This window comes from Gossypium hirsutum, chromosome A09 (assembly GCF_007990345.1).
Source record: "Gossypium hirsutum isolate 1008001.06 chromosome A09, Gossypium_hirsutum_v2.1, whole genome shotgun sequence".
NCBI lineage: Eukaryota > Viridiplantae > Streptophyta > Magnoliopsida > Malvales > Malvaceae > Gossypium > Gossypium hirsutum.
The window spans coordinates 71,836,821-71,856,625 of record NC_053432.1 but is presented as its reverse complement, the minus strand read 5'-3'; the positions used below and the strand labels follow the sequence as shown (position 1 = coordinate 71,856,625).

Sequence of the window (19,805 nt, the reverse complement as noted above, 5' to 3'; positions counted from 1 at the left end):
TTATATATAATAAAATATACCCTTACTCTTTTATTGGAAGCAAATTAAAAAAATTTAAACTAATTAGGCTAAAGGATAAAAAAAACTTTAGTAATAAATTTAAAAAATCAATTAAACCCTTTTAAAATTTAAAATTTATTAAAAATTATAAATAAAGTTATAAAAGAAAGTTCGTATAATTTTAAAATTTTTTATTAAAAATAACAATATTAATAGATTAAAATCTAATGGTTATAAAATTTTTAAAAAATTGACTCCTATTTTTTACTAGATCGATATTGTTATTTTTTAATAAAGATTTTATAATTTTATAATTTTTGAAGCTTTTTTTAATGAATTTTGTTTATAACTTTATGGTTTTTTAATAATTTTAAAATTTTAAAAGGACTTAATTGATTTTTTAAAATCTGTTATCAAGGCCTTTTTTACCATTACTTTCATTAGTTTTAAAAATTTCTAATTTACTTCCAATAAAAGAATAGGGGTCAAATTGAATAAACAGATAGATGACTAAATTTATTACTATATTTTATATGTAAATACCAAATTTAACAGAGGGGCTATTTTGCTTATTCATCTAACAGACATAGAATAATTTACCTATTTTTTTCCTGGAGGAATTAAAATACAATTTATGATATAATACATGGGGAGTTTTATAATATTTTCATTATCTTTTATGTAAGTTGATATTACACATCAATTATGAATTTATCAAAATTGTTAATATACTGAATTGTAAGTTTTAAAATATTTATTTTACAAAATAATAAATATTTTAAATTGATATCACTCATCAAACTCAAACGTGAATTTATTGAAAACTCGATGGATTTTATATTTTGACAGTGATGTATAAAAATTAATATTTTAGAAAGGAAAGGAGAGGATTGTTAGAAAAATAGGCAAATAAAATTTAAAACTTGTGCCAGAATTTTCAAACTAAAATGAAAAGCAATTAATGTAAGGAGAGAGAAGCAAAACTACCAGAAGAGAAGAAAAGCCTTAACTGCTAATGAGAAAAGATGTGGACACGTCACCTGCCTTGCCTCCCTTAAAAGCTCCTCCTTTTCTATACCCAACCCAACCCTTCCCTTTATACACCTACATTTTACTCTCCCCCACGCGCCACTCCCCTCTTCTCTTCTCTTCTCTTGTTTTTTTTTCTTTATTTTTACCCAAAGTAGACTTTTTTTATCGAATAATTCTTTTAATAAAAGAATACTTAAAACTTTTTTATTTATGGATTTATATGTTTTCCATATCACGTCTCAGCTTAACAATATGATTAATTAATGAAGTTTGTTGGTAAAAAGGCAATAACGGAGTTTTTTTAATAAAAATTGAGAATTTAATTAAAATTTTTAAATATTTCGTGAGATTAATAAGGATTTTTAGAAAATTGAAGAGATTTTAATTAAATTTTTTTAAAAAAATTAAAAAGTATAACGAGAAATTTCAAATATTTGAAAGAGTGTAATTAAAATTTTAAGGAAAAAAAATCAAAATTTTGGATGGAACAAAACCACTTACGCCCGGTCCGCCTATGTAGAAAGGTATTTTCAGTTTTTTTATAAACCAAATGGAATTTAAATATTAAATAAATAAATTGAAATAGATTCAATATTAAAAAATCTAGGATTTAAAATTTTGAATTTTTTAAAAGTTTGTTGGTTTTCTTGACTTTAAAATTAACAAAAAAAAATATTTAGTCTTATTTTGCGGGGGGTGGTAATTAATAAATAGGAAAATAAAGCAAGATCTGCTACGAGGTTACCATCTCATAATTAGCCTTTACAACTTGTTCAGTGGGTGAGGAGTAAAGTATTAACCCAATGTATGACCTAATTACAAGTCTTACAATTATCATTGATTCAGAGAAATGTTGTTGAAAATGTTAATCAAACATCTTTTGAACTTGGCTAATCCAGTCATATTATCCTATTAATTTCAATAGCTGCTAATTATTTTTATAGGTTTTAACGTATAATATTAAAGAAAAAATCATTATATTTGAAAAATAATACAACTTGGATCGGAACCACGTCATTAACTTAAGCTTTCACCTATATATATCACGATCTTTTAAAAGTTATTTTAATTCCAAAATCCACAAAAAAATGATTATTCTAAGTAATTTGTATTTAAAAAAAACTAGTTTTTTTATGTAAGAAGATAAATTTTAATTCGGTTATTTTTTATTTGCATGTTAATACTAGATCCCATAATACATGCTTTTATTTATATATTTTTTTGTGTTTTAATTTATGTTAAAAAGTTTTAAAAATTTATATAAAATTTGATATATTTATATATTCATATTATAATCTTATTTTTAATAAAGTCATCATATCTGATTGAAAAATATCTCTGTACCAATGACATGATAATACATGAAATTTCATGCAAGAAAAACAAGAGCTATTATTAAATTAACTCTTTAGAGACATGCGCCAAAATCATATATATAAGAGCTAAATTAATAACTAAAAATAATATTAAAGGAGAACCTTGACTCATTTACTAAAGAATTATATATTAAAGTCCACTAAAGTTAATTAAATATATTTTTATAGATAATTTTTAATTTTTATAAAAAAATAACTACATACTAAATTATGATATGCTTATTATATTTTTTATATGATGTTCAGAATTAAGTATAATTCCTTCTCACTTATAAATAAAATGATAAGTGTGCTTCAATATATTTAATTCCACTTTCTCATTCTTTGATAATAATATCAATAGCAACTAAATTAAAACTTAATTGAGAAAATTAAAATTATATAATAAATATATTTATAAAAAGAATAATATAAATAATAGTTAAACAAAAATATATAAATATTAAAATTATAAAGATTTAGAGTGAAAATTAAAAAATTATTATATAATATCAAATAAGAATAACACCCTCAACATAATATAATCGATTTAAAATAAAAAAGAATTATTTGAGTCGTGAATGGTGATAGCGAATTTAAAATGGTTTAGTAGAGATCGAATGAAAATTAAAGAGACAGAATAAAAGAGAAGGAAAGAGAAAGCTGAACTGCACGCACTGAAACAGCGTGTACACAAAGTTGATAAACGAAAAGCAACTTCCTTTTAAGTACCGTTTCTCTTATTTTCTTTCTCTGCCCGCCTTCTTAATTTCATTACTTCACTTTCTTCTTCTTCTTCTTCTTCTTCTTCTTCTTCTTCGTCTTCTTCTTCTCCTATCTCTCTCCTTGTCTGGAAACTGACACAAAACGCAGGCAGATGAGTCGTTTGGCCCCCTTATCAGAAGAGCCAATAAACGAAGACGACTCTGCAAACTGTTCGAAGAAAGGCCTGTCATGGAAAAACTGGCTCAAAACTCATCTCTCTCTTGTCTTTAACAAGAAGTCTGACCTTAAAATCCTCTTAAGCGTTTTGGGTTGCCCTCTTTTCCCTGTTTCCGCCCTTTCCAAACCACCCATCAATGAGGTAAACTAACACCCTGCTTCTTTTCCTTTTTAACATTTTGCTTGAATGCATGAATTTTATTGGCATTTGGATCACTTGATATTGGATTCATGCTTTAAGGTTCTAGTCTCATTGGAGCTTGTTTTTTTGCCTCCTTTTTCCTTCTTCTTTAAAAACCATATGTTGTAAACGAGTATTTGTTTACTCTTTAATTTGGAATCTATGAAAAGTAACCAATGGCTTTGTGTTTGTGCCTTTGTGGTAAAGTGTTACTGGCAAAGAGAACAAGGTTGGGTTGGTTTCTGTAGTGCCTCTCCACTGATATGGTGGCCTCAAAGTCCCCACTGGCTTCCCACCATGAAAGCATCCAAAAGGAAAAAAAAGTAACATTTCTTTTGTGGGTCCTTTTTTTTTTAATATCAAGTTGAGTTTGTGTGAAAAGCTAGGTGATTTTTTTTAATTAATCAAAAAGTCTTTCAAATATTTTATTCTTTTACTTTTTCTTTTCCTCAAAGTGAACACATTCAACATGGAATTACTTATATAAAATGTTGGATCTTGATCCTTTCAATTATCTATTCGAGGATGTTTTTGCGAGGAATCATTGTAACAGCATCCAAATTGCCTTTGGCATCCTCTAATTAATTGCCTTCTTTTTATGAATGGACCCCCTTGACTTGTTAGGTTTCAAGTATATTTTGTTTGAAGATGTAATGAAAAAAAAAAAGATTCCAAAATTTGTAGGGCCAAAGAAAATGAAAAACAATGCAGTACTGATAAGTGTGTCTAGTTTTGCTCATGTATAACTTGAAATTAAAATTACTGAAGGAAATTTCAGATTCAACTCAAAATAATCGTCTTTAATTGAGAATCAAAACTTTTGTGCATAACAGGTATCATCTTCAGCTCAATACATTATACAACATTTTACAGCAGCAACAGGATGCCGGAAATCGGAAGGAACAGTGAAGAACATTTTTGTGACCGGGAAAGTAACAATGGCAATGGTAGATGAGCTGGGTGCCACGGTAGGCTCGGTGGCTGGAGCTGCCGGAGTTGCGCAAAAAGGCTGTTTTGTTATGTGGCAAATGGTACCTAATAAATGGCTAATAGAATTGGTTGTGGGTGGTCACAAGGTTATAGCAGGTAGTGATGGCAATGTGGCTTGGCGGCGCACGCCTTGGCTAGGAGCACATGCAGCCAAAGGTGGTGTTCGTCCTCTACGCCGAGCTCTTCAGGCAAGTAATCTTTGTTTGATTTACTTATCTTAGCTATAGGAAAGTAGTTGTCCCTTTTCTTAGCTTAAAACTATTATTGGTCCCATTTGTTGGTATAAACAATAACTGGGGCAGGGTTCCTTTTACTTTTTTTATAATTTATGAGTTAAGTTAGATCTATGGTATCTTGTGATGTTTGAGGTGTAGTGTGAAAGCTGCTTTACATGTAACTATGGATGAATTCTCAAAATGGGTTGTTTACTTATTTTCTTTGGAGGATTAATGTGCATGGCATCAATATATGAGTGTTGAAATCATTGTCTCAATGGCCAATCTAAACCTGTTTATTCTGTAAATGGATCTTACCTTAAACCAGATCCAACAACCCAAGATATCGGATCTGGTTTCCCTGACACGTTCTAGGATTTGAAATCAGTTGAATTAATTTTATTATTCATTCACATTTCACCGAGTGATATTTTCCTGCTCTGAATTATGAAATACCAAAACACATTTTGCTTTGGAAGTTGAAAAGAGTACTCTATTGTTTTGACTATCAACAGCCAGTACCTAAATGTTTCATTTGGAGATGGTCCCATTTTATAATCAGAGTATGGAATAATTCATGTAGGGACTGGACCCTATGGCAATATCAGCTGTATTTTCCTCAGCCCAGTACATGGGAGAGAAAAGAATCTCCAGCACTGATTGCTTCGTGTTGAAACTATCTGCTGATCAAGTGGACTTGGCTGATCGGAGCGATAGCACCGCGGAGATGATCAAGCATGTCATATTTGGGTACTTCAGCCAAAGAAGTGGGCTGCTGGTGTTTCTAGAAGACTCTTACTTGACCAGGATTCAGTCACCTGGAACATACCCTACATATTGGGAAACCACAATGGCTACCAAAATTGAAGACTATAGGTTAGTAGAAGGTGTCATGGTCGCACATTCCGGTCAATCTAATGTCATCATCACGAGATTCGGTGACAATTTAAAGGCAGGCCTCTCTGTTACTCGCATGGAGGAGACGTGGACCATCGACGATGTTGCATTCAACGTCCCGGGACTCTCCCTCGATTGCTTCATTCCTCCAAAAGAAGTCCAGAAAGATTTCCCCGATGAGAACTTGGATTGGAGGTCGCCTTTGCATCGGTGATAAAAAGCCGATGGTACATGGTTGCTGATTGCTTTCAATTAAAAAAAAAAAACCAATGGATTTCAATGTCATTTTAACTTTTTGACTGGAGTAGGCACTCAGATTAAGCATGTATATATATAAAATCAGATTATATATATTTGAGTCCAAGTGTTTAGGAACTAAAGAAGGCTTTCACATTCATTGAACTCATTGTGGGAATCTTTTTGTATCACTTAAAAAAAAAAAGAGAGGGTATATTTCTGCAATTCATAGTAGCTCAGATCTGTTGAATGTCACATTGTGAAGATGACTTGCATAAACTGATTAAAAACATTTTGCTATTAGTTTTCTTATATTTTAGTTAAAGAGTAGGTAAGAATGATTTGCATCGAGAATTTGGACATACGTTTGGTGAATCGACTGACAATCCAGCACCTAACAAAGCCTTTAAGTCAATATATTAATTATTTCTTTTAGTTCATATTATTTTGTGTATGTAAGAGCATTAAAAGTAGACTTAGAACGTTGTAATCTATGAATCTGAAGCTTCCAGATTAAAATATATGATATGTATTTGGCTTTCATATATTAATACTTCAATGTTGGTGTAGCTTATTATTAAGCAGCGGAAGGTGCAATAAGTTTTTACCATCATTGAGTTTATATTTGGTTGGGAATTTTTTATATGGTTTTATGCAGTAAATTTGTGAGGGGTAAATGTAAAGGATTTATGGGTCATCTATCCATTTAGATCAAAACAAATTTGGGAATTATGATACGTGAAATGGGCGAATTTTTGGCCATTGAAATTAATCTCTTCAACCTCACTTAATCTCCTACACATCGGAACCATTTTCACAAACATTTCATCACTGCAAAACATAATTCTACAGGTTGTAATGTTGGTAAGATTGATTGGGTTATTTCTTAGGTTATACCTCAACAAACAATTACTCAATTATTTAGTGGGATCATATTATTGATTGTTGAATCATGGAAGGAAGTTCAGGCTCTAAATTGATGGCTTGAATTATTCCTATTAAAAGGCACGTATAACAGCCTTTATAAAATCGATTTATGACAAGGCATGAAAAGTTATATTAATTAATTAGGAACCTTCTATTATTGAAACAAATAGCTCTCAAACCTAAAATAAGATAATGAATTGAGGAAGACAGAATAGCAAATTATAACTCAAAAGCCTTGATTTTATTTTCAATAATGTAGACCACCAAGATTTTAGGTGCCTCTCCAAGTGTTTTCTTATTTGTGAGGCTTGGACAATACTTCAAACCACAATGGAGGAATCACTAGTGTGAAACAATCAAAGCTACAAATGTAGCTACTCAGTTCTTTAAGATCCTTGATAATTTTTAAGTAAATTTACGTGACATATCTAATTAATTTTTTGTCCTTAACAAGACGTATTCAAATTAACAGTTGATGTGTAAGGTTTTAAGATAAATCCCAGGAAAAATAGTATGAGAGATGAAACTTATAGTCATCGGTTTCTATCGTTCAATCAATGTAGATATTAATGATGACACGGAATTTTTTTTTTCAATTTAGCAAGCATGATAGAAAGTGATTTGCTTTGATTGAGGAATGATTCTATCATCAAACAAATCTAAACTCATTACTTCGAGTTCAAGCTACAAGAAAACAGTCCAATGTTGCTGTATATTTTCAAATATGTTATAAATTTTTTAAAAATTATTAATCATAACTCAACACTAATGGATGTCATATTCCGAGTTAAATGTTATCTTTCACAATTTCAAAATTTAATTTATATTATTACTGTTTAAATTTTAAATATCACACAGATACCTAAAAAATTTAATTTATATTAGTACCGTTTAAATTTTAAATATCACACAGATACCTAAAAATATTAAGATACTATAATCGTATCATAATAATTATATTGATTCCAATTAATTGCAAATAACTTAACAACATAAACATCTTCACTAAACTCTCGACATCAATGAGTTTCAAAGTATCCTCCATAAATAAATATCACGAGAAATAACCCCTTTACAAACTTATACTAACAAATAATATTAAAATTTGCTATTATGAAGTTAAAAAACACACACCATATTGTACTATATATATTTTGCAGATATTATATATATCATATTTTTCATAAATTTGAAAATTTAATTATATATTTTTATTTTATTTATTTTTTAGATTTTAAAATTTATATTTATTTATTAACATGGTTAATTTTTAGAATTAAAAGTGAAAGAATTAAATTCTAAATTTATTAAAATTAAGAGGAGTTATGACAAATTTTAACCATGTAAATTCACAAACTGAAAACCAGAGAAGGAAAATGTGCAGTCGGGGATTGTTACAGATGGTACAGAAAGTAGGTTGAAGAAGGTCATATTGTTTGGTCAATGGAATCCATAGCCATGGCGTTGAGAAAAGGAGCAGTATAAGTAGAAAGGCGATTGTTTACAGATACATTACAATTTACAACCATAGTCATTTCCTCTCGCCATTTCTCTTAATCTCAGTCTTTTAAGGTTCAAACAACACATAAGAATGTCGCCTTTGGCTTTTGTTTTGACTTTGAGCTGTTATAGACGTTGGCCATCCCGCTTCAGCACCCCCTATTCTCACAACCTTCTCGTTTTATTCTCTTCAACCGCCACCACCATTACCCCACCTAACGGAAAAGAGTCGCCGTCGAGTGGACCCGCTCCGCCTCCTATCCGAGTCGCACTCACCGAGTCAACAGGTCGAGCCGTGTTCGCCACTCGGAGAATTGGTGCTGGAGACACCATCCACACTGCTAAACCCATCGTATCTCATCCTTCTCTCTCTGCCATTACCACTGTCTGTTACTTTTGCCTCAAAAAGATCAACGCTGTTACTGCGTCTCAATCTCAAGGCGTTTCCTTTTGCTCTGAAAATTGCAAAGAAAGCTCCAAGGTTAAATGGGTTTGCTCTTATTGTTATTGTTCTTATCTGGGATTTTGATATAGTAACCAATTAGTTGATGATTGAGTCTGGGCAAGTCTTTTGAGTTAGGGAGCCTATCAAATGTTTGATTATTTAGCTTCAAGAATCAAAGCTAATCAGAAGCTGGAAACTTCAAGAATGAAAATTCAAATTGTACTAATTTTATTTTGTTTTAAACTTTGGAGTATGAAATAAATAACGATATATTCCAAAAACAATTGAGTATGCTTCTTTTTGGTCTTATGCTATTAATTTGGGGTTTACTTGACATTGATTTTAGGTTTTTTATGATGTGGAGAAGAAAGCAGATTGGCTAGCTTTTGATGATTATTGCAGGTAAGAAAGTTTGCTTATTGTTGACTAGAGTGTCACTTAGATTTCCTTCATTTTGTATATGCATTGTATGCTTCATTTTTTTTTTCTTGTTTTCCCTTAGATTGAATAATTTTCCAGTAATCACTTTGCTGGGTTAGGCCATGAAAAGTTGAAAATTGTTCTGTTTATAGAAGACTGGGGTTTAGGGTTTAAGGATTTTAATAATTTAACAAACTAGCAACATCCCATGGGGAGTTGATTTCAGCAAGATTCTTGTTATGAATGGGATTAAAAGGGAAAGATATAGTGATTCCAGTGGATTTTTACAAGGTTTTAGGATTGATTTGATAGAAGTAGAGTGGTTGAGGGAGAGAGTGCAAGATATTCTTGCCTTGATTTGTTTTATATTCCTCTCTGTTAAAATCAATGCCCTGAATTTGCTTATTTTCGTCCCAAGGAGGTTTCAGGCTGATCATTGCAATCTGCTCTGCAATCATTCCTTTCAATAATTTACTATATATTCATGCTATCTTCTACCATTAAAAAGAACAATTTCCCTTTTTTTTTTTTGTCTTTTGGGCATCCAGCTCTTCCCTTTTTCTTATAATTGTTCTAATGCTTAAAATGCAACATTAAAAGATGGCAGTAGTGTTTTTGAGGACACAGAAGTTTACGTACAATGATACATATTCTACAGTAAATTTATTTTGGTGTGCTGTTTCCACACTTTCTTCTGAAAGCTGTGTTAGATTTACTTTTATCTGAAAGAAGAAAATTTTCTATCTAGAACGTGTTATTCAAATGAATGTTTCTACAATATATTTATTAAGTATTTCTTGTTTGTTGTGCTTAGAAGTTAGAACCCTGCTATTCATGCTGGTGATAAACCCTAAAGCATGATATGATATATCATAGCATTTACTTTCTTATTTCCAATTTTCTCTTTGTTAAGGACCCAAGGTCTGAAATATCCCCTTTTGGTAAAGCGGTTAGCTTGTATGGTCATATCAGGAGCTGCACCTGCTGGTATTCTCGACATACTTCAACCAGCTAACTTAACTCAAGGGATGATTTTAAAGGTGAGAAACATCCATCTATTTTGTAACAATGGTGATTTTGTTGATGTCCAAATGACAAGCATATACTGGCAGATCAACTACTGTAGTAGCATATTTGTTAACTGGTTACTAGTCCATCAAAATTATTAAAATGGCTTTGAAAAGCTATTGTTCTTTCCATCCTAAACAAACTAATTATCCATGTTTTTTTCTATTTTTAGTGCTTCCTTTTCCTTCATCCTTCAAGGAGATTCTGATATTTATTTCTTTCTGGCCTTCTCTGCTGTTTCCAACTTCATTGTGAAAAGGACTCTTTTTGAGATCATCCTATCTTGATCCATATATACTACAAAATGGTTAACAGGTATGTACTAATTTTTATGTGTGTATTGATAATTTCAGATGGAAGAGGGATTCCATTTGCTAAGAAATGCTTTGGTGAAGGCAAATATCGGAGATGAACATATGTCTTGTATCCTCCACTTACAAGAATACATGAGAATCTTTTTCCTGTATGTCTTTATTTACATGGTCCTATGCTAATTGTCTTCTTAGAGAACAGTTTTCTTTGACAGCAGGAAGTCTTAACGAAACAATGGTACACTGATGTGCTTGCACGAATTCGTATCAATGCTTTCCGTATTGAATTGGCTGCAGGTGTATATGAAGATCTTCTTTCATTAGCTTCAGCCTCCATCGAAGCTGAAGCTGCAGTTGGAAATGCTATTTACATGCTTCCATCCTTTTACAACCATGATTGTGGTAAGTTTTCTTGTTTCTCTACTAGTGATTATTGTTTACCATGGTTACTTATCGAAGTAAGGACGAGCTTTTTTCACTTATTTTAAGGAAAATGTCTATTGATAGGGATAGATAATTAGTAAGTATAACTCTCTCAACTATAACCTTAATTCTGCCGGTTGGATTTTAAGAAATGTTGCCACTGTCTCTTCTAGGAGGTCCGAAGTTCAATAACCTTCATATCAATTTGACTATCAAAAAGGGGTAAAAGAGCTTCGGATAATGAATATGTAATGAGGTCAAATAAATAGAAATGAAGCCTCTTTTAAAGTTTATTCAAACAAAAGACCTTAAATATGGTATGGGAATCAGTGAAGGTATATTGTTGTTGTGAGATGGTTAGGGTGTTTAAAAACAAAATTTGCTAATATTGAATTACAGATCCAAACACACACATTGTTTGGATAGAGAATGCTGATGCAAAATTGAAGGCACTCCGTGACATTGATGAAGGTACGCCTTCTACTGCTGGCTTTCGATATTTCTTTCTATCCTGGTCATTGGAAGTCATTTAGTTGTCCTGACTAATGGCTCCAAAAAACTGCACCAAAGGTATCCCGAGGTTACGAATGAAATTGGTGGTTGGGAATGTTGTAGGTGAAGAGCTTCGGATATGCTACATTGATGCCAGTATGAGTTGTGATGCCAGAGAAAGTCTCTTGTCTCAAGGTTTTGGTTTCAAGTGCAATTGTCTGAGATGCATGTCTGGTGATTAAGAGATCTATGATGTTCAGTCTCCTAGGATTAGAAGGATGTACTGTATTTGTATGTCAATAGTTTCTTCGACATTAGTAAGAGGTGGTAAAAGAACATAGTCCATTTTTGGTAGAAGGCTGCTTGTAATTTAGGAGCTTTTTTAGTAGTACCTAAATTGAAACAATAAATATGCAAGTTCCAAAGGAAAGAAAATGGTGGAACCTGAGTTCATTATTCAGGGTGCTGGATGGGTTTGATATATAGAACTGGAAGTGGGTCAGTCAGATTTGAGAGCCCAAATTACTTTTCAGTAATAATATTTAGATTTGCTATTTCCTTTGTAAGAATGTTTGTCTAGAGTGCAGCCTATATAATTTTGATTACATAAACATAATTAATTATTTTATATTTTATAAATGATGTGAGGTCAGTGAAGGACAACGTTGTATAAAATCAATTTTCTTACTAATATTTATTCATTATAATTATGATAAATAATAAATATTTTTGGTTCATTAGTTTATTTTTATTTCTTTCCGGGGGTTTGTTATTTTATAATATCATAATCATACCTATGCTAATAATTTGTATTATATATATATTGATGCATTCTTGTATTAATGCCCAATTCATTTTATTTTCCTATTATATCATGTTTTATATTGTGCTTTAGTTAATAGTTTGAATTACATAATTTTGGGAAAAAATGTATGTATCTGTATCAGGTTAGTGTTATCATTGTAACGTATCCATTAAAAGATATATGAAAAACAATCTATACCTATATATCAAAACAATCCCGTTGAGGGGCTTTTTTTTCATTTCATGTTTTCTTGGAAAATTACGGAATAGGTATATCATTATAATAAATAATTGTTAATAAAGAGTTTAAATATTATATTATAGTTGATTCTAAGTCAAATTCAAAACATCCAACTTGAGCTTCAACTCGCTTAGACTCAATTTGTCCAAATGGTTCATTCCATTGTTTAAAAAATAATGGAAATATGTAGAACGTGTCATTAACACTATTATATATATATGATTAATGTACACTTTAATCCCTAAAGTATATCATTTTCCTTATTTGATCTTTAAACTTTTTTTTGGCTTACTTTAGTCCCTAACATTATCAGACCTTTTCAATTTAGTCCTTTTAAACGCTAAAAACTAATGTTAGGCTATTCAACCAATCATATGATGACATGATGTCATAATAATGTCATCATCCGAAAAACTTAAAAATCTTTAAAAAATGCAAAAAAAAATATAAAAAGTCCTAAAAATGTTAAAATTATAAAAAAAAGTTAATTTCTTTTAAAATATTACAAAATTTAAAATTTATTATTTTTAAAATTTTCTAAATCAAATCTACTAGAGCTTGAACATGAGATTGTTGTCTCTTGGAAGAATATAACTTTCTATAATTGTTTTATGATTCAATCGATCGAAATTTATAATTAAAATGTATTTTTAAATGATAAATTTGGATAATTTTTTTTCAAATCATTTAAACAAAAAAATGTTAATTTATTTCAAATAATTTTTTTTAAGTATTCCAAATATTTTTTTACTGTATTGATTTGTCTCTAAACCAATATCCTATATTCGCAAATAAATTTTTTAAAAGTGAAATGTATATCTAAATATTAACATACGCATCTCTTGCCTTAAAATCTTTGAATCCAAATATTTTTTAAATTCTTAATATTTATATCACAATTACAAATCAAATGCCCACATATATCCGAATGCGCCTTCATTCTCCCTGACTCTATCACTATTAAATGTTTGACCATTCTAAAGAACTACGGCACAAACCAAAGAAAACATGTGCATGATGATGGATGAAGGAAGTTTAATCTAGACATTAATTAGGGAGTCGAGTCAAATAAACATGATACCAATATTGTAGAGAAAGTACTAAAAATTAATGTATTTTGAAATATTAAAAAATTGATATAAAGAGTGATTCAATTTTTATTAATCTATTTTTAAAATGTGGTTTTTATAAAAAGAAATATCGGATTTTTAGCTAAATACAATTTTATATCAAAATTTTAATATTTTAAATGCGTTTAGTGACCGTATACTTTATTCCAAGATATTTTTAAAATTTTTAAATTTTTACAATATTTTATAATTTCTATTATATTTTAAATTCTTAAAAAAATATAACATATTTTAAATATATATATATATTTGCATTTTTTAAAATATTGTTTAGGTTTTTTTGTGTTGATGAAATTCAATGAGATGTGGCAATTAATGGTTAACCCGATATCCCGACAATATATTTTTTTTAATGTTGAAAAGACTAAACCAAGTAGGGACTAACTGGGAACATTTGATATAGTTAGAGGATTAAGCCATAGCCTGAATCTGCGGGCAGTTGTAATACGGAAGAGAAAGAAAAATAGAAATTTGAGGATTTAAATTTCATAACTTGTTGAATTTAAAAGTTAGGGTTTTCAACAAAGCATGTAGGGATAGGGATCTATCCCAAATCTACAGTCCCACACCCTTTCTTTCCATACATATTTAAATCCGAAGTAGCAAAGATGAAGAAATAAAGAAGTCCCCGCCATGTTAGCCTCCTTGATAAGAAGCGTGAATTTTTTTTTTTTGTTGAAAGAAATGACATAAAGAGAGCCTTTGCATGAGAAGTGTCTTTAAATAACATGGAAAAGAAAATTAATATTAAACTATACCTAATTCTCATCTCATCTCATCCCTCCCTTAAATTCACCCCATTCTGCTTCTTTCTTTTATAATACTCCTTTCAATCTCATATTTATGATCCCAAACCCAACTTTTTCTTTTTTGCTCCATTAAATATTTGAATTATTTTTGGTGTTGTTGTGGTTTCTTTGGTTAGTTTACTAGTGTTAAGTTGTTAAGCCAACCATTTTATTTTGAACCAACCAAAAATGCTTTAATTTGTTGATCATACATTTCTTTCTTCTCAACTTCTCCGTTTTCTTGGAACTTGATGGGGGCCTTGTTCCTCAATTGTTTCTCTGTACCACCAACTGCTTTCAATAAAGGTGGGTCGGGGAGGAAGAAGCGCAGCAACTGTAGCAGTTTCGTACATTGCCAAGGGAGTGGTGGGAAAGCAATCAAAACTGCTGGGGTTTATTCTGTTGTGAAGGAAAGGTCCAAAATGGTTAATGGTGGTGATCGTAGTGCGGCGCTTATGGATGCTGGAAGCCTAATTGTGTCGCCAAATCAAGCTGATATTGCAGTTAAAGATTTGGTGCCTTATGGAGGATCAACTACTAGCTTAGTGGAGTTGCAAGATGGTATTGGCATTGTCAAGTTCCTTAGAGGGAAGGAGTTTTTCATTACTGGTTCTACAGGATTTCTTGCCAAAGGTACGTACCTGTTTTTCTTCCCCGACCGGGCCGGGCCAAACATAGACTTAGATAAGAAAAATAACATGTTTTCAATGTTTGTTTTCTTATATTAATTATACGCAGTTCTTATTGAGAAGATTTTACGAACTGTGCCTGATGTTGGGAAGATATTTGTGTTGGTGAAGGCTAAAAGCAAAGAAGCAGCAATGGAAAGATTGAAAACTGAAGTATGTTATGTAGAGTTCTGTCTTGCTTGCGTTATATAACATGTTTGAACCAATATTCTTTTTCCTGCTATTGAATCAAACTTTAGTCTTTGGTTTTGGTTTTGGTTTTTTTGGTTTTGTTTTAGATAATAAATGCAGAGCTTTTCAACTGTCTACAACAAACATATGGGAATAGTTACCAAAGTTTCATGTTGAGCAAACTTGTCCCTGTGGTAGGAAATGTTTGTGAATCTGATCTTGGATTGGATGATGAATTAGCTAACTTGATTTCAAAAGAAGTCGACATTATTGTGAATTCTGCAGCTAATACAACTTTTGATGAAAGGTTAATTACTTTTATTATTAAATTTAAAATAAGATTGTGTAACCTTTAAGATTATAAAATTTAATTGAAAACAATTTGCAGATATGATGTGGCCATGGATATAAATACAAAAGGAGCATCCCATCTCATGGGTTTTGCCAAGAAGTGCAAAAAACTTAAACTCTTTTTACAAGTGTCAACAGGCAAGCAATTAAACCCAACATTTCTACACATATATAATTTGAAGGATATGTAGATTTTAGCTGATAAGCAGAATATTACATGTGCAGCATACGTGAATGGCCAAAGACAAGGAAGAGTTATGGAAAAGCCATTTGACATAGGAGATTGTATTGCAAGGGAAAATTTAATTGCTGAAACCACGCCAAGATCTATACCCGAGTTAGATATCGAAGAAGAGTTTGGATTGGCTCGCGATACCAAGGAAGGTTGTCATGAACGTGAACTGGCTCAGAAAATGAAAGAATTGGGTCTACAAAGGTGAGTATTCTCATTCTCTTCTTTCCATAGTGGTTTTCTTTAAGCTTGTGAATGTGCACAATATATCATGAACATTTGGAATCATACTCGTAACTTAGAAAGTTTAATATTGCAAATCATTACTTGTCTGCTCCTCTGTGATTGGTACTACTTTTCTGTTTCTTTTATGCATTGACGTGATGATTTAACACCTGATCAGGGCTAGAAAATATGGATGGCAAGACACCTATGTGTTCACCAAGGCTATGGGAGAGATGATGATCAATAATATGAGAGGAGAAATACCGGTAGTGATAATACGACCAAGTGTCATCGAGAGCACCTGCAAAGAACCATTTCCTGGATGGATGGAAGGAAATAGGTATCTCTTGCTTTAAGTTCATATATATAATGCAATCGTTTCTAGCAAAAAATTTGAGCGTTGCGGTTTTGTTTCTGTCTTAGGATGATGGACCCAATAGTATTATGCTATGGGAAAGGGCAGCTAACAGGTTTCTTGGTTGATCCCAATGGAGTTCTTGATGTTGTAAGCTATTGTTGTCTGATTTATTCATAAATTCTGATACATTGTTTTTGATGAACTAACAATAGCGAAATCTCGGAGTACAGGTTCCAGCAGATATGGTTGTGAATGCAACCTTGGCAGCCATTGCAAGACATGGAATGACCCCAAAATCAGATATTAACATCTACCACATCGCATCATCAGTTGTGAATCCACTGGTTTTCCAGGATTTAGCCAGAATGCTCCATGAGCACTACAATTCAAGGCCTTTTCTCGACTCGAAGGGTACCCCAATCCACGTTCCGTCAATGAAGCTGTTCAGTTCCATGGAGGATTTCTCAGCTCACCTCTGGAGAGATGCTATGCACCAAACTGGATTGCCAGCATTGGCATCTTGGAGCGGAAAACTGTCGCAGAAGCTCGAAGCGGTGTGCAGAAAGTCTGTGGAGCAAGCAAAGTACTTGGCTAACATATACGAGCCATACACATTCTATGGAGGAAGGTAAGTCAATTTTTACATTAAATCTCAGTTTCAGCCATGGATTTCTCATTTGCATATAATCTTCAAATCTTGGTCAACTGACAGAGAAAAAAAAACATTAAATCAAACAAATGTTAGGTTTGACAACAGCAACACCAAGAGACTACTGGAGACCATGTCTGAAGAAGAGAAGGTAAGCTTTGGATTTGATGTGGAAACCATAGATTGGAAAGATTATATAAAAAATGTGCATATTCCTGGGTTAAGGAGGCATGTAATGAAGGGCAGAGGGATGTGTTCTTCACCTATTAGCTAGATTTTACAGTAATTATGTATGAAATAAATGCTTATACATTTTCTTTATGTTACAAAAAACCAAAGAAGGCAGAGAAGTCTAGCCTTCTTATTCGTGATGTAATTTAACTCTCTTGGGGGTTTTTATCATTAAAGTTCATCTTTCTCTTCTTCTTCCTTATATATATATATATATTAATCCATCCAACGACACAATCTAAACAAAATAGCTAATAAAATCCATTGCAACATTGAATCAAATCCTACTTTTCAATTACAAAATAAACTTAAGTTTCTTTACCGTACAATCACCACCTATACCAATCTGCCACACAAATGCAATTAATACAAAGATTAAATCAAAGGGAAATATAAACAAATGATTTTGGATGATTATTTTCTAAATCTTACTTGTGGTGGGGTAAGGACTAAAAGCTGGAGAAGCAAACGCGAGGAAATCAGAATCATGTTCCAAAATGTCCACTGCTTTTGCATCTAAAGTAATCACGGCTTTAATGGCTTTACCCTAGTCAATCGCTTTTGAAACGAAGGCATTGGCAAAGGAATAATAGCGACTCTCACTCCACCCCACACTCGACGAAGTTGGCTGTCCCCACCGAAATCAGCTTCGTTTCCGTCGAGAGTATTGGACTTCAACCAACTGGTGCAATCGAAGAACTCCACTTCGCCTTGTGGGGCAATCTTGTGGGGCAATGTCCGCCACCTGATTGTGTTGAACCGTCATGAATTTCAACGCGTCCCCACTTTGCAATACGGAAACTTAATTGTTGAAAATGTCCATTGCTTCTCTCACCAACTCTATGTCTCTTTCAGTCGAGTTATATGTCGAAATGGCGGCGCAATACAGGGTCGGGTAATCTCGGCTTCATTCTGGTTCGTAAATTCACTGACTGGGTTAAGACCGACGGTTTTGAACGTCCCGATCCGGCTCAAGAAGTCAACATGCAGGGCGAACTCAGAACATTTTTTCTGGAAATTTTAATTTTTTATGCTCTATATCTTTATCATTTTTAAGGAATTAAATTGAATTTTTATGATTTTAGTGGTGGCCAAAGTTTAATTTTAACTTTACTAATTTTAAATTTTAAATTTTTTTAAAAGGCTAAATAATAGTTTTTCATTTTAAGAGAGGTCGGGGCCCTGCGAGCCCCCCTAAATTTGCCTCAGCCAACATGGCGTCATGCCGTATTTCCATAGAAATGCAGTGAGAGTTACGGTTCAAGTGGGATGCTTGAGACGTTTGCTTTTGGTCTTGAGCTTTAGAGTGGTCGTGGCATGGTTTCTGAACATGAATCTCCTTGTGATATGCCACCGTTCTTGGAATCAAAGGCTTTCGATTAAAGGTAAGTAGTTTTGTGGGGTAGACTCTAGTGGCAGAAACAACCGTGATCCCACGTCTAACATATATGGGTTCGTAATTCTCCATTGGAATCTCGATTGAAAGCCACCCAACTTTTGAAGAAAGCCGAAATCGTTATCCCATCGATGCCCTTGTGGGAACCACACAAGGCAATGGCGATCTCGACAGAGTCGAATGAGTTGACTTGAATGGCAATATGGGGCGGTGTTGAAGTTGGGATACTGCAAAAGCTTTGGCATGGAAGCAATTGTTTCAATGACTCTAGCACCGTTTGCGCCATGCAATCAGCTAAGCAACCCTTGACCCTAGCTTCAACATCTGACACTCCTTTATTGTAGGAACTAATATATAGGTTTTCGATTATCCAACCAGACAAAAGGTGTATTTAGTTTTAGTTCTAAAAAATACTTTTGGGATAAAAAACACTTTTTAGACAAAAATATTCCTAAACAAGCTATTTTTTGGAAAAAAATACTTCTTTTAAGTGAAAAATTAGCACAAAAGTACTTTTTTGAAAAGTTAGAAATTTTAACTTCTCACTAAAAATGTTTTTTTTTCCTCAAAAGCACTTTTTAGCTACACTAAGCCAAAGTGTAAGATTTAGAGTATGAATGAGACCAGGGTCTTTGAGATGGAGAAAACCCAAATTCTAAGGCTTCCTAATCCTAGATAGGGTTGGATTCTTTTAAAAAATCGATTTCGAATGGGTGAAATTATAAAAATAATTTGGTCAAGTACAATTTGAAAAGTAAATTAATCTAATTTTGAGATATTTACAAAAATGACTTTCAATAAATAAAAAATAAATGTAGTAAGATTTAAGTTTAAACTCAAAAAAATTAATTTTATTTGCTTCAAAATAAAAAAAAATAAAAGAGTTAATGTAATCTTATTTGTTTAAAAAAACAATTAAATTAAACTTGAGGTGGGGTGAAATCGAGTCAAATCTTCTATTAAATTTTGAGTTTGTGTTAAAGGTGAATTTTATTTTCTTAAGAGTCGGAGTTGGATAGATTAATCAAGCTTTTGGTTGGGGTTGGGGTGGGCAAAAATTTGCCCCGTACCGTTGCCATCCTAATATGAATTCACATCTCCAAGT

The 19,805-nt window shown here is 32.1% G+C and overlaps 3 protein-coding genes across 5 annotated transcripts; all 3 read left to right on the top strand.

Moving 5' to 3' along the window:
- The first annotated feature begins 3,029 nt into the window (after window positions 1-3,029).
- On the top strand, window positions 3,030-6,074 carry LOC107889481 (uncharacterized). 2 transcript variants are annotated; one of them, XM_016813920.2, is made up of 3 exons: window positions 3,030-3,471; window positions 4,344-4,688; window positions 5,299-6,074. In XM_016813920.2, exons 1-3 carry the CDS (start codon window positions 3,265-3,267, stop codon window positions 5,824-5,826), a joined length of 1,080 nt encoding a protein of 359 aa, XP_016669409.1. In that variant the 5' UTR covers window positions 3,030-3,264; the 3' UTR covers window positions 5,827-6,074. The 2 variants fall into 2 exon arrangements, with proteins under 2 accessions (XP_016669409.1, XP_016669410.1); XM_016813921.2 differs by lacking the exon at window positions 3,030-3,471 and adding an exon at window positions 3,712-3,833.
- Window positions 6,075-8,096: 2,022 nt separating this feature from the next.
- Window positions 8,097-11,989, top strand: LOC107889482 (histone-lysine N-methyltransferase ATXR4). Of its 2 annotated transcripts, none has more exons than XM_016813924.2 (7): window positions 8,097-8,757; window positions 9,068-9,123; window positions 10,055-10,181; window positions 10,563-10,632; window positions 10,743-10,922; window positions 11,343-11,414; window positions 11,559-11,989. In XM_016813924.2, exons 1-7 carry the CDS (start codon window positions 8,368-8,370, stop codon window positions 11,675-11,677), a joined length of 1,014 nt encoding a protein of 337 aa, XP_016669413.1. In that variant the 5' UTR covers window positions 8,097-8,367; the 3' UTR covers window positions 11,678-11,989. The 2 variants fall into 2 exon arrangements, with proteins under 2 accessions (XP_016669413.1, XP_016669412.1); XM_016813923.2 differs by having other exon boundaries at window positions 8,101-8,757; window positions 11,514-11,989.
- A 2,022-nt stretch (window positions 11,990-14,011) lies between these two features.
- On the top strand, window positions 14,012-17,495 carry LOC107889483 (fatty acyl-CoA reductase 2, chloroplastic). Its single transcript, XM_016813925.2, has 9 exons — window positions 14,012-15,031; window positions 15,137-15,240; window positions 15,366-15,565; window positions 15,647-15,747; window positions 15,835-16,045; window positions 16,245-16,406; window positions 16,490-16,571; window positions 16,655-17,052; window positions 17,170-17,495. The coding sequence occupies exons 1-9, from the start codon at window positions 14,650-14,652 to the stop codon at window positions 17,345-17,347; spliced, it is 1,818 nt and encodes a 605-aa protein (XP_016669414.1). The 5' UTR covers window positions 14,012-14,649; the 3' UTR covers window positions 17,348-17,495.
- The last annotated feature ends 2,310 nt before the right edge of the window (window positions 17,496-19,805 follow it).